At 40.3% G+C, this 13,445-nt stretch overlaps 1 protein-coding gene across 4 annotated transcripts in view; it reads right to left on the reverse strand.

Moving 5' to 3' along the window:
* ANKRD44 (ankyrin repeat domain 44) overlaps positions 1-13,445 on the reverse strand; it is a 111,095-nt gene that overhangs the window by 30,631 nt on the left and 67,019 nt on the right. For all 4 annotated transcript variants that reach the window (XR_006169434.1, XM_042822153.1, XM_042822152.1 and 1 more), the window contains exons 10-15: positions 12,093-12,207; positions 9,184-9,266; positions 7,744-7,807; positions 5,298-5,366; positions 3,013-3,153; positions 198-281 (exon numbers count right to left, since the gene is read on the reverse strand). Coding sequence is in view for 3 of the 4 variants with exons in the window: in XM_042822153.1 (XP_042678087.1) it covers positions 198-281; positions 3,013-3,153; positions 5,298-5,366; positions 7,744-7,807; positions 9,184-9,266; positions 12,093-12,207 (556 nt within the window). In the remaining variant the exon portion in view is untranslated. The remainder of the gene's footprint in view (positions 1-197; positions 282-3,012; positions 3,154-5,297; positions 5,367-7,743; positions 7,808-9,183; positions 9,267-12,092; positions 12,208-13,445) is intronic.

A 13,445-nucleotide genomic window follows, 5' to 3' on the forward strand; every position in this document is an offset into this window, starting at 1 on the left:
AAGCACAGAAGCAGAAATATTAGGGAATGTGCACATAAAAGAGAGCGCAGAGCTTTTTTTCCTCATGTTAGCTCCCATTAAAGCCAAGCATCGTGTCTAGCAAAGCAATGAATGAGCAAAAGCAGGATGTAAGCTGTAGTGCAAAGCAATGGCTTTCTCCAGAAATGAAGTTTAACTTCTTTACTGACACCACTTACAATGCAGCTTCTTTTTCCTTCATTTCACTGGTTCTTTCAAGTTCTTCAGCATTTTCATGGGAGTTACCTAAAATATTCTTTCTTCTTGACATAAATGACAGAAAAATGCAACTTATTTTCAAAATATGAGTGATTTTGATGCAGTGTGCTACCCATCCCCAATCTCCTTCGCATGGAGTTGACCTCTTCCAAAAGTAAAAAGTTACATAAGCTTAGTGAGCGTACTACCTGGATCTGCAGATAATACATTTTGCAAACAACACAGACAACAACAGCATGGAAGTTTATCATCTTCCAAGTGAGTGTCAAGCAAAAAAGCCACCAGAGAATTCTGGTTCTATCAGGAACTGTTTAGTCACTAATACTGAATTAGTCTATCTTTAATCAGCTTTAGCTGTGTTGCTGACTCTTCTCACTTTCTGTGAAATGTCTTGGCAGCGCTGTGAGATATCTCGGATTCCCAGATGTCTGGTCAGATTCTTTGGATTCTTCAAAATTGCTTAGCATGTCTTCGTACTCCTGCACATCCGGATCATTTTTGGCATCTCTGTTTCCCAGCTGGATGGATGGCAGCCAGAAGATTGTGATCTGTGAGCTTATGTGCATGAGCCTGTGATTATGACTTTCCTTGGGCACCAAGGCCAACACAGAATGCATGCTTCCCAATTGCTAAGTACCATTACAGATCAGTACCTTGGAAGGTATGAAGGACAGTTTGCTAAATTCAATCCCTATATAACACACGTATTCCAGACTGAGTTTTGCACAATGCAGAATAATACATCTTTTCCTTATCAGGTCATTTCCCACATGTATTTCCAAGATTTGACTTTCTTTCTGTGGATGCTTACAGTAAGAGGCTGCTCCACAAATCTGAGGTCTGTTTTGTTTGATGTTCACTAACTCAAAAAGAAATCTTATTTATCAATTAAAAAAATCCTAATATTGTAAACATGTAGACAGTACTGATGTACCATGTTGAAGCAAGACACTCAACCTCAGAAAAGCCATTGGAAGTAACTCTACTGAGCATATTTTCAAACTGCTCACATAGCAAGTGAAAGCCATACCCACATTTACTTTCTGCTAACAATAAATTAGTGAGATCCCAATATAACATTCCCTGAACAGAGTAAGCTATCATCAGGAAAAACAATACATCCTCATAAACTTGAATATTTGAAAGGAGTTTTTTCTGAAATCCATAAGCAACAACACTTACCAAATCAGCTGAAGCATTGGACAATCTGGTTGCACAAAGACTTCTCTCTGATCATTAACTGCCCACATTCAAAGTTAAATGATTTTGAATAACCTTTGGACAAAGATTGTCCAACTTGGAGTTTGCCATTGTTCAGCAGAAAAAAATAAATATGCTGACCTACAAAATCATGGACTGTAAATAACATCTAACAAGGCTTCTTCCAAAACATCTCCAACAGGAAAATTTAATGAGAAGACAACATCAGAATCAATTTAGGTTTAGACTCTGAGGGCAAAGGTGGCCAAACATTCCTACCAATGCTCAGAGTCTCACTAAACTAAGGTTTGTATTTATTTATTTATTAAATTTAAAGTTATCATTGGAAGCAACGGTACCCTAAAGTTAGCCAAAAGATTGCTTAAATGCAGGAGCATAACCTATAAATAGTCAAAAGCTGAAAATGCATACTGAATCACAATTCTCAACACCCCAGGGAACATCACACCCTGGCAAGCTTTAATTAGAAACAGCCAATGGTGAAAGCCTTCATACAAGCCTATTCAGCTTGCAACGCCAAGAACAGTCCTCTGAAGATCCTGATGCCTTCTTACCGGTACCATTCTGGTTTTACATTGACAGGGCAGACATTTTTGATACCAGTATTACCACAGCAAAAGAAGCAAATGGCGAAGAAGCTACTGACGTACACCTATGGTATCCAAACCTCTGCTATGAGCTTAGGGAAAAGTCTTCCAAAAGTGCTTTTGGGGTGGTATTCTTCTGGGAATAAGCCATACTTTTTATGTTTCAGTTTGGTTTTTGTGCGCTCCTTCTAACCAGACCTCGCTATATAAGAAACCAGGAAAATAGTTCCTGAGAGTCTGAAGAGTCCCTATCAGTTTTAAGAGACAACTAACAGGATAACTGAGGCTGTTTCATGCAGTATGTTATAGAAAAGAGATTGCCAAAATATGCAGAAACTCTATTCAGTAACCTCCAGATATTTAAGTTTTGCAGCTGTTTTCCCCTTCCAAACTTTTCTCAGAAGAACAGTTCTGCATTCTGCCAAAGGATATTCCCCAGGCCTCTCTCTCTCTTTAGTCTCTAGAAAGCAACCTATTTGGAAAAGGTAAGAGTTTTTATTAGCTCTGACAGTGGAGAGAGTGATGGGTAGATCTATCTTGCTTTTGCCAGAAAGTCTATCAGAATGGCCAACTATCACTGCAGTCCACCTGGGAAAACTCCTTCTACTGTCTCTTTTTCCATTCCTTCTGATGGACTTGGAAAGCAGACACAAAACTCCCTGAGCTTTCCCTTGTGAGGAAACCACACAGAAGAAGAAAGACAGTATGTAGCAAAAATAGTTCATTAGGACAGAGGGGCTGTAAAATCATGTGTTACTTCAAAGATAAACTGCAGGGCTGAGGTGCCACATCACCTGAGGATCCAGGTTACAGGCACAGCAGTTCAGTGTGGAGTTAATGTATACACCTGAGAGAAATTCCTGTGCCAGCCGGCTCATTTTTTTGGTTCAAATGGCACAGTCATGATGAGAATAGAACGTTTGATTTGGAAAAACACTGAACAAGGAACACAAACAGGCTCTCTTACTTTCGGTCCATGTCAGAAGCAGCAGCATAGTGCAAAGGGGTGCGTCCCCACTCATCAGTTTCATTAATATTGGCTCCTGTGGTCACCAGTGTCTCAATACAGTGGAAATGACAATTTGCAGCTGCGTAGTGCAAAGGTGTCCTAGAACAAAAGGGACAGTTTGTTACCTTGTATTCCAACACACTGCTAAGGATAACAATAAACCTTAACTACCGCTGCATTCCTACAGACTTCCAGCAGTCAAAATCAGCACCTTACATTACCATGATGAAATTCAAAGTTATGCAAATTTAACAAATTACTGTCTTACTAGGAAGTTTTGATACTCCTACCAAGCTTAAGAGCATACAGATCTGCATACATTCTGCATCTTGCAAGCAAACTGCTCCCAGCAAAAGCCTCTGCTACTGCTCTGCATTCACACTACATTGCTTCAGCTGGGAGTCAGGGCAGAGCAGGACAGCCCTCACAGCACCTTGATTAGTGGGAACTGCTATAGCTCTCAGAGCCATACCAACTGAACAGAGTAACTGAGGCTTTGTTATTCCCTCTCTTACAGTTGCCTTTCTTTTTTTAAAATAACACATATATGAACTTCTTTTTTAAGCCTAACTTGCATAGTAATATCATGCATTTATTTTTTTTTTTTTATTAAGAGCACACACACAGTCAAAGCTTTAAAAGCTTTGGTTTCACTGCAGCCTGATAATCTACCTGCTGTACAGCACCCCTCAGCAGCACTGGCGATGTGAGCCTCAGCACCTCTGCCAAACCCAGCTCCTTGCTTTGGTTCTGCTCACTCCAGCTGCTCAGCATCAGCCCACAGAGGCAACAGCACTCCAGACAAAGAAACCACAGTTGGGATTCAGCTCCAAAATCAGCTCAGCGTGGGCAGGCTCAGCAGCACCAGAGGTGGACGGAGATGTGGGGGATCCCATCGCTGACGAATTCCAAAGCCCAAGAAGAGATCCATTGTGCAGGGAAGCTCAGCACACTCACTTCAAAGGCCAGATGTTACTCAGAGAGAGCTCGAATCATCAGGACAACTGCCAGCTGGGCTGAAACTTGCAAGGGCTCTATCGGCTACACAAAAATGCTCCACTAGTTTAAATTCATTTGTCCCCTAAAACAATCTACTTTTATTTTGGTGGAGGTTGTAAAAAACAAACAAACAAAAAATCAAGGACAGCTCTGCTTCACAGAAGAACACAGTAATTTTTATTGACATATCTGACACACTTCTACCAGGTATATTCAGAGGATGTGAATGATAATCACTGCTGTCTCTCTACCATGGAATACTGCCCACAGTGCTTGAGCCACGCTGGACCCTTTCAATCCTAGTTCCTTTATGCTAGCATAATGACAAAGCCATAAATCCTCCAAAAGAGTTCATCGGCCTCTGAAGCACCTGTGGCTTTTACTGTGTTTCCTCCAAAGAACCAGACATCCCAGCAGTAGTTAAGGAGAATTTCTGCAGTGTCTTCAGTTCAAACAGAGCTACTATCATCAGCCATTTAATGTGAATCACCTTACTGATCTAAAGCAACTGTGCATACATCCACCATGGTTTACAGCTTCATAAGAAGCAGGAAACCCAAGCATGTGCCTCATTGCTACAGCTGAGGGTAGATAATACCATATCCACTATGGCTGCAGATCTATCAGTGTGTCATGGCACAGTCTGCTGCCACACAAGACACAATGTGCCAAACCAAATAGTGCCATTAAGTCAGCTATAGCTCTTCTCCCTTTCCAATTCCACCAGTAGGCTTTGGGGAACCTGGTTTGGAAAACATCTGCCTTGTTGAAAAACACAGAACAAAACACCAGATATTCTGCAGCAATCAAAGAGTGAAACCCATTTCTGGCATAGCAACACTCTTAACAACACTTCATATGGAGGAGAAAACAGTAAAAAAAACCGTAAAAGGGTAGGAAGCACATCAAATAGCAGCAGTCCTTCCCATCATAACCCAGGTGCTGATTTGGGCACAAAAGCACAAGAATTCAGGCAATAAGAAAAGCAATAAGGAAAAAAAAATTCAGTGGTATTTTTAAAACAGAAAGCTCAAGAGGATGGGATGGCTTTTACGTATTTAATGAAGTCTGCACCTGTTTGTTTGGCATATAACTGTAGCAGCAGCTTTGCAGGGAATGTCAAACTCCTACTTTATTTTACTGCCATTGTTCATGGAACACATGATATCCAGACTGAGGCAGTCTTTCACCCTTGCCTGCTAGATTTCTTTTTTTTTTTAAAGTGAGTTTCAGTATTTACATACCTCCCACGTTTGTCCTTCTTATTAAAATCTGCTCCACTGCTTTGCAAGAGTTTTATACATTCAACATTACTGAAAAGAGAAGAAAACCAAAGCATGAACAAAGCAGAAGCTTACATCTTGGTTGCCTCCCTCCCTCCAAAAGGACAAAGTTTTGTTTTTGTTTTTTTTTAAACTATTTGCAGTGCAAAATCAGGATATGGATAACTACAACCTGAAATCCAGTCACAGCAAACAGAAAGTGAAGTTTCAGAAATTATTTCCTTTGTTTCTAGAAAACCTCGGACTTCTGCAGAAGAAAAATTAATGTTCTGAAGAAAAAGCAGTAAATATGATTTGAATTCATTGCATCTGGAGATTTTCAAAGGGGGCTGCATTCTAACGCTTCCCACGCTGGAATGGTATTTTATGAGAAGACTTTTAAAGTTGGTGCTAGCTGATAAAATGCCAGTCTAATAATGAAGAGGTGACATTTAACGAAATCCACCCCCTCTTGCAAAGCTGCAATGGTGTGCTAAAATCCTGTTTACTTCAGTGAGATTCCACACAGAGTTACTTTTAGGTTTATTCTCGAATCATTTGTTGGTAATTGATAGATTTAAGCATGCATTTATGTACTTTGCTGAATAAGAAGCCTTAACTATCTAAAATGATTATCACATTAACATTGCTTTTATATAAGCAGATGAGTTAGGCTCCATTGCTTTTCTCTTCTTTAATCTGTTGAAAGAATTCACCACATCCTAACTTCATCTCATTTAAAGCCAGGTGAGTTTTAATACAAAAATATAATAGCTGAATACTCATCTATTTTGTAGTTCAAGAGAGTAAATGTATGACTCCAAGCTAGAAAACAACATAAAGAAGCATAGCACTTTCCAAGACTTCTTTGTCATTAACAGGGGCAATAAATCATTCTGTTCACAATCAAAATGAGCAAGCCTTAAAGTATGTCCTTTTCCTCAAGCCCATACAACTCCCATTAATGTAATGGGAGTAACAGGTACGTGCAAGGAAAAAAACAATGTTATTTGCATAGTTCCAACTCCAAGAAAAAAAAAAAAAGACTGGATGCAGAATGTCAGAATGTTGGCATAAGTTCATCCCTACTCAAAATTGCTATTCCATAAAATAACTGCAAAACACTCATCACAACACACTAAAAATAGAAACATTTGTTAGTGATGACAATTGTAGTAAGCCACTGGAAATATACAGCTTATTTTCATAAGCCACTTTTGCTTCATATGAAATTTCTTCTTCGCTCTCTTTTGGACTTTCAGATGGTTTTTATTATTCTTTTGGGTGCAGCCTTATCAAAGGGGTAGTATCTGCAATGTACTATAAGAATCCCCATCAAAGCAAGGCTCACACCTCCTTCATTAATTAACAGAAGACAAGTATCAACAAGAATAATGCCATAAAAATAATACAACCAGCATTAGGATCTATTTCATTAGGTGTTTGTAATAACAACAATTTTGTGATATATGCCTTTTAATACACCAGGAAGAAAAACAACTTCCAGAAAGACTGCCAAGTATGCACTACAGATGACCATTTCTGCTTGCTATCATCCCAGAGAATCCAAGGTGGTTCTAACCAAGGCTCCATTTCAGATGTTTTCTGAGCCATAAAGTCCTCAGCAGAAGAGTCAAAACTCAGTGTTTGCCAAACGTTTTGTGCATTTGCTATTTCACAGTGCTCCACTGACAATAATTTGGAAATATATAACTGACTGGATGCTATATTTACGACATAAATTGATACATTTCAGCTTTCATTTGTTTTCATTCCCAGGCTCTGGGCAGAAATACATCATCCTGAAAGGATAGCAATCTTAGCTTTCTAATTTGGTGGGGCTTTTTAATTTCATTTTCAAACTTGCTCTGAGAATTGGGAGGGAGATGAGCTGCATTTGGACTCCAAGGATGCATGCTCAAGTACAAGGCAGCAAACGTAAGTGCATGCTCGTGTTTACAGGCAAGAATGCAGCCCAGATGAGGAGGCTGGCAACAACTGCGCCAGCAGCATCTCAGGAGCCACACCTCCTCCTTACTCCACATTTTGCTTTAGGAGCTGACAGTTTCCTACTGACTGACAGCCCTCACCAACAACCATGGCCAATACACTGATCTGGGTGAGTACGCAGCACTCCTACCCAAACTGAAGCAGTTTTCACAGGGACGTGAGAAGGAAGTTTCACTCTGTGTCTGAAATTCACGCTTCAATCACAAGCCAGTTGTTTGTTGTGGAGATCAGACCATTTTCTTTGTTTTACAAGCAAGCAACATGAGCATGAGGACAGTGGCAAAATACCATCCCAGATGACCCAAATTTGACATTTCTGGCTGGCACAGCTGAATTGGTATGCCCCAAATCTGCAATGGAACTACAAAATAACTTGTAACAGTTGGTCTGTGTATATTCTGTAGTCACAATTACTCACCCTCCTGCAGCGGCAGCGTGGAGGCACGTTCTTCCAAAACTATCAGGGGTGTCTATTTCAAAGCCTGCAGACAGCACGTGCTCATTACTAAACAAGGACACTATGCTATACTTTTGTCCTAGTTAAACCACAAGAAACATTGCAGAGACAGAAAAATCAGTTAGTTGGAAAAAAAACAGAACACAAGCAGCTACAGTCAGAAAAAGGTTGTCACAGAAATGGCGAGCGACTGCTCCACTTTGGCAGCTCTATAAAAAGGGCTGCAAAGTCAACGAGAATTTAGTTCTGCATCCAGCTCTGCACCACATCCCTACTGAAAAGCATGTGGCAGGCAGGAGGCAGATAGCTGAGAGAACTGCGACAGCAGGACATGAAGACAGAAAACATGAAGAAATAAGAAAAACCACAGAGTCAGCCTGAACACGAAACAGGGCCAATTCTAGTGTGTGTGGTTTTTAGACCGGCTTTAGTTTTTGGAAAGAGGCTTCCAGGAGCATGCAGGGATAGTCATAAAGACGCACAAGGCCCAAGATAAAGCATGGCAGTGGTAACTGTGGTCACCCAGAGGTTTTGTTCTCCTTCCTGATCTGGTGGTCAAGGTCAAAGTATACCAGTAAAGGGTATATAATTAGTATTTTTCACATCTTTTTTACACTCTACAGGACTCATAGTTATGGGGAAAAAAAAAAGTAGCTGTAGGACATTTTGTACAATAAGCAATGAAACAATTTTTTATTTCTTATTTTTTTAGGAAAGAAAATGATCTGCCCTGTTTTTAGATGGGTTTTTGTTTTACCTATTCATTTATTTATTTTTAACACAGATGAACTCTTGCCTGGAAAAAAAAGAGATTTGGCCTCTGATAACTGCCTCTTTTAATACAGTTGGGTCAGCAAACTCCTGCTGTTTTTGCATTGGGCTCTGATGAAGAACCCAGGACTGTTCTTCAGACATGGCACCTTCACTAAGCTTCCCCTCTTGTGCACATCGAATTCTGGCCAGCCTCACTCCTATACTCTGATCAGACTGTGAAACACACTTTAGCTGTAACTAAGATACACCATTATCAGTAAGATGCCAAAACTTGAAGCCTGCACTTGCACAAGGAGGTAATTTCTTGAGGCATTTCATTGTGAACAAAATGAAAAGAACAAAACTGACACTTATACTCCTATAATTTAGAAAAGGGTCCCAAGCTTTCTCCTTCTCCCCAGTATAAAAACTCTGTGTCTGCCAGGAAAAAAGGGCTTTGTGCATGAACAATCCAGGATGCAAAGAATTACCAGCATGTCATTAGGAAAACCCTGTGCACGCAGTACACCACACCAGGCAGCAGCACAGGAAGTCTTTCATTTCAACAGTTCACAACAAAGAGCATAAAGGGGCTGTAAGCTGCACAGATACATTACTGAGTCCACCGACACTGCTACATTTACTTACCCGAGGACAACAATTTCCTACAGCAATCTGAGTGTGCATTCAATGCTGCAAGGTGCAGAGGAAACATGTTGTGGATCCCACACCTGAAAGGCACAACAGCCTCATGAGATAGGGTCTCGTAAAAATACAGGTGGCATACAAACACTGCACGTGAAAAGGTCCTTCCAAAGAGGCCGCATTTTTGATCCTGCCTTGCTAATTTTATCTCTGTTTCCTTACTATCCCACTCAGGAGTTAAAATTAATTCTGATACAGAAAAATCTTGGCACTATGCTTTGAACAGAATGCAGGAGGAAGGTTTCTAAAAATGTGAAATGAAAGCTTCTGTAAGGGGGATAGTGAGGGAGCAGAGTCAATCTCCCAGTGGGGGATACATAGATTTGTTCATCAGCTACATATATTGCAATGGCACTCTGAGGGTAAAAGTAAATACCAAAAGCTTCTCTGCATTATTTCTGGAACCCATTTGTACAGTTGTTATCTTGCTTTAGATAACTCCCACTTGGGTTTTCAAAAGCTTCCTTTTCTTCCCTCACCACAGGGCTGGAGCACCACATGACTTCTCTTCATGCTTTCCTTTAGAGCGCTGTGACACTTAGGTTTTCCTCCCACACCCAAACAACTGATCATCTAACCCTGTTTGCTCCAGCTACTGTCCCTACACATTCTTTCACTCTCCCTTCCCTTTGCATACATGACCCTCCTTTCAACTACATATAAACTCCTCAGAGCAGACATATTGGGTCAAACAAAGAAAACCAAAGCAAAACAAAAAAGCAGACACCTATCACTAAGCTAAATCTGTATCAGGCAGTCACATTCATTTTTCAACAAGCTGAGCACTCAGCAGCTGTTACTGGCACCCACGAATCATCCCAGCTCAGCTCCTGAACATGCCACCATTCACCATCTTAGAAGATTTCTTAGCTTAGGCATCTTGGCTTCTGCCACTTAGCGCCGTGTTCTGTGCAAAGTATACAGTTATTCTAGAAATGCTATTGCAGGCAGTCCTCCAAGCGCATACAAACACGGAACCTTAAACCAACCATCTCACCAAGATTATAATCTAGCGCCTGCTTCAGCAGATACATTTTTGGAACATGACAAACACTTGAACAACAGCAGATGGATTCCTATTGAGAATACAGTTGGCGGATGGAAAGCACCATCGCCTCACGGAAGATTTTAGATATGGACAAAAGACAAACTAACCTTTTTTCCTTTAAGGCTCACCATAAATCATAATTACTAATGATACTTTAAACAAAGAAGTGTGAATGTTAATAAAGCTGTCTCATTCTCACCAATGTTTTACACATACGTATTTAACCAATACTGATTTATTTTCAAAAACATCATTCTTTTCAGAAGCCACAGTTCCATCCTTCCTCTGTCTTCACATTAAATTTGTCTTCCTTGGTGCTTTTCTACACTAAGGAGCAAAAAGGGGCGCTACACACATTTTAATTTTGCCAGTGTTCACCATCTACATTTTAGAGTCAATCTCTTTAAAAATGATCTGGCAGTCTGTTCTTTTAAAGGAAACAGCACAAGCTCCACTGAGCTGATGCATCTGTATAAACAGGCTGCAATTCTTTTTTAACTGTGGAGTCATTTATTTAAGCCAACACTGGACACTCTGTCTTGCCATGTTTCTTCCTACACCCATTTCCCTCCATCTCCTCCTCCACGTAGTTTTATCTCAAGCAATATTTTTCATCTTTTAGGTCAAGATTTCCACCCAGCACGTGTTTTGGCTGGTTTCCATCGAAATACACCATCTGCACATCTGCTAACCAGCCATGCTTCAACAGCACTGTTCACAGTGGTTCCTCCCACCTCTTACATACCTTCACCTTAAAACACAACTGCCTCAAAGATTGACTGAGCTGTCTGCAGTTGTTGCTAGCAATGTTGTGAAGTTTTCTTTTTCAAAACCAGTTTGGGGAGCTCAGCTAGAGCTATTTACATGCAGTGCATACAAAAGCTCACTCCTAGTGTTTCAGTGCTCCTGGCTGAGCATCACTTGGACCTGCCAGGGATTTCTGAGACAAATTCTTATTTCACTCATTTTTGTTGCTGGAAGAAGCAATTCATTTTATCAGTGTTCCAGGCACTTGAGTGGAATACAGAAATTTTGAGTTGGATAACCTTAAGTCCGAGAGCATGCTACTCCACTGCAGCTCATTTTACATCAAACCTCAAGAAAAGAGGCAGATTGAAGTTTACTGTACCAGAGAAAAAGCTAGCAATAGTATACCCTGATTTAGACACTAGCAATCTGTGTCCGATTATCAACCTCTTGTCCCATTATTCATTAAAAAAAGCCCTAAAATCACGAATCAGAAAAAAAAACACCTGTCCTACTATTTCAGTCATGTGGCTACCAAAATCAACACAGGATCTAAATTTATACTGAGCTCAGGCTTAGTAACATCTGCTTTGTAGTACTGCAATTCTATTGATTATCCTTTGTCTCATCAAAAGACACAAGATAACAGAATTGTCACTGCATGTAACATGCCATTATAACACCAATTTAAATGCTATGGAACATGGACATAATTCCCTTGGAAAGTATTTGAAATTTTTCCAATTATGTTTCTTAGACAAAGTTTTTGCTAGGGACTTTATGGACTAACTGTGATCAAGATGCACTTTTATATACACCCTGTATCGATAACCCTTCAGAAAAATAAGCAGTACTGGTACTACTTGCAACCATATAACTGTGCAAAGTAAGAGCTTAGCATGGTTTCTTCCTTTCCACCTGCCCAATCATTTAATATTTTAGTGAAGTGTAGAGCTAATGCATTTATCCATCTTCACCTCAGAAGCTGAGCAATACCTATGTTTCCCGGCACCAGACATAGCATTAGATCACTGGAAGCTCCCCTGCAGCCACCTACTTGGCAGTATCAGCTCCGCTAGTTATGAGGGTGTTAATCAATAGCTCGTGTCCATATCTTGCAGCCACGTGCAACGGGGTGTTACCATCCTTATCAACACAGTCGATTTCTCCTCCTGCAAAAAATATTTTCAGACAGTCTAATACCCAAAGATTAAGTCTGAACCTGTGCCTACAAATGCTATTTCTCCCCAGTGAATGCAGCAAAATCAAGCCACTGAATTTCAAAGAATGAGATCGGTACACAGTGAGCCATCAGCTGTCAGCTGTGGTACCGACCATGGTTCAACAGCAGTGCTCTCAACTCTTTATCCAGCTTCAGTGGGGAAGCATGGTGGGGAACAGGCAGTGAGCACGATGACATATGACTAACATTTAATCATTAGAAACTGCTACACAGTGCTTACATAGACCTTTTCCTGTTGCAGTTTATGCCTGTCATCTCATGTTTTATCCTCAAACAGGAAAAACTGATTGTTTCTTTCTTCTCTGCTACAGCTTTTGATGCATGCAAAGATTGCTATCAAGTCCCTGCTTTCGTTTTTGGATTGAGCAACTTTTGCTCTTTCAGTCTCTCTTTGTAAATTAGGTTTGCTGTAATTCAACCATCCTTGTCCTTCCCCCAGTTCTCTTCCAGCTGGCCCACATCCTTCTGAAAGGAAAATGTCAAAAGCCAGAAACAGTACTACAGCTGATGTCTACCAACGCTGAGCAAAAGGATTACTTCATGCCTGCTGGCTATGCTCCTATCTACACACTCCTGTACCTTTATGCTTTTTTCCTCTACTTTTCTTCTTGGCAACACCACAGCATTGTTGACACGCATTTGGTTTCCGATCCTCTGCAAACACCAAATCCTTTCTTGAGGAAATGTCACCCACTCAGCTTTTGCCATTCTGTATTTATTTAACTGATATCCTTGCCTGTGTTGTATCTCTCCTTTGCATTACTTTCATCACAACTTTTCCCCAATTTTAAGGGCTCATTTTCAACTCCAGCTTCTGCCGGAAAAACAGTCTCTCCTAACTTCATGTTTTCTCTGAATATTAAAAGCACACTTCATATTCCATCATCCAAGCTGTTAACAAAAATACTGGATAGTATACCAGACCCAGGAGGGAGGCTGAAAGATCTCATTATACCTTCTATGTCAACAGTGATCCATTTATTATTACTAATGTCCGAGTGTAGTTTTTCTAGCTGTTATGCACCTACACAACAATATTTTCATTTAGACCATATTTCATTAGTTTTCTGTGAGAATACTTTGTGAAATCAGGTAAAAGTCTTGCTAAAATGAGGATATGGTAATATTTACTGCATTTCCACTATGCAAATGAGATAACAGGCCATA

This window comes from Centrocercus urophasianus, unplaced genomic scaffold (genome assembly GCF_019232065.1).
Source record: "Centrocercus urophasianus isolate 14NV4802_14NV808 unplaced genomic scaffold, USGS_Curo_1.0 seq_20, whole genome shotgun sequence".
Lineage (NCBI taxonomy): Eukaryota > Metazoa > Chordata > Aves > Galliformes > Phasianidae > Centrocercus > Centrocercus urophasianus.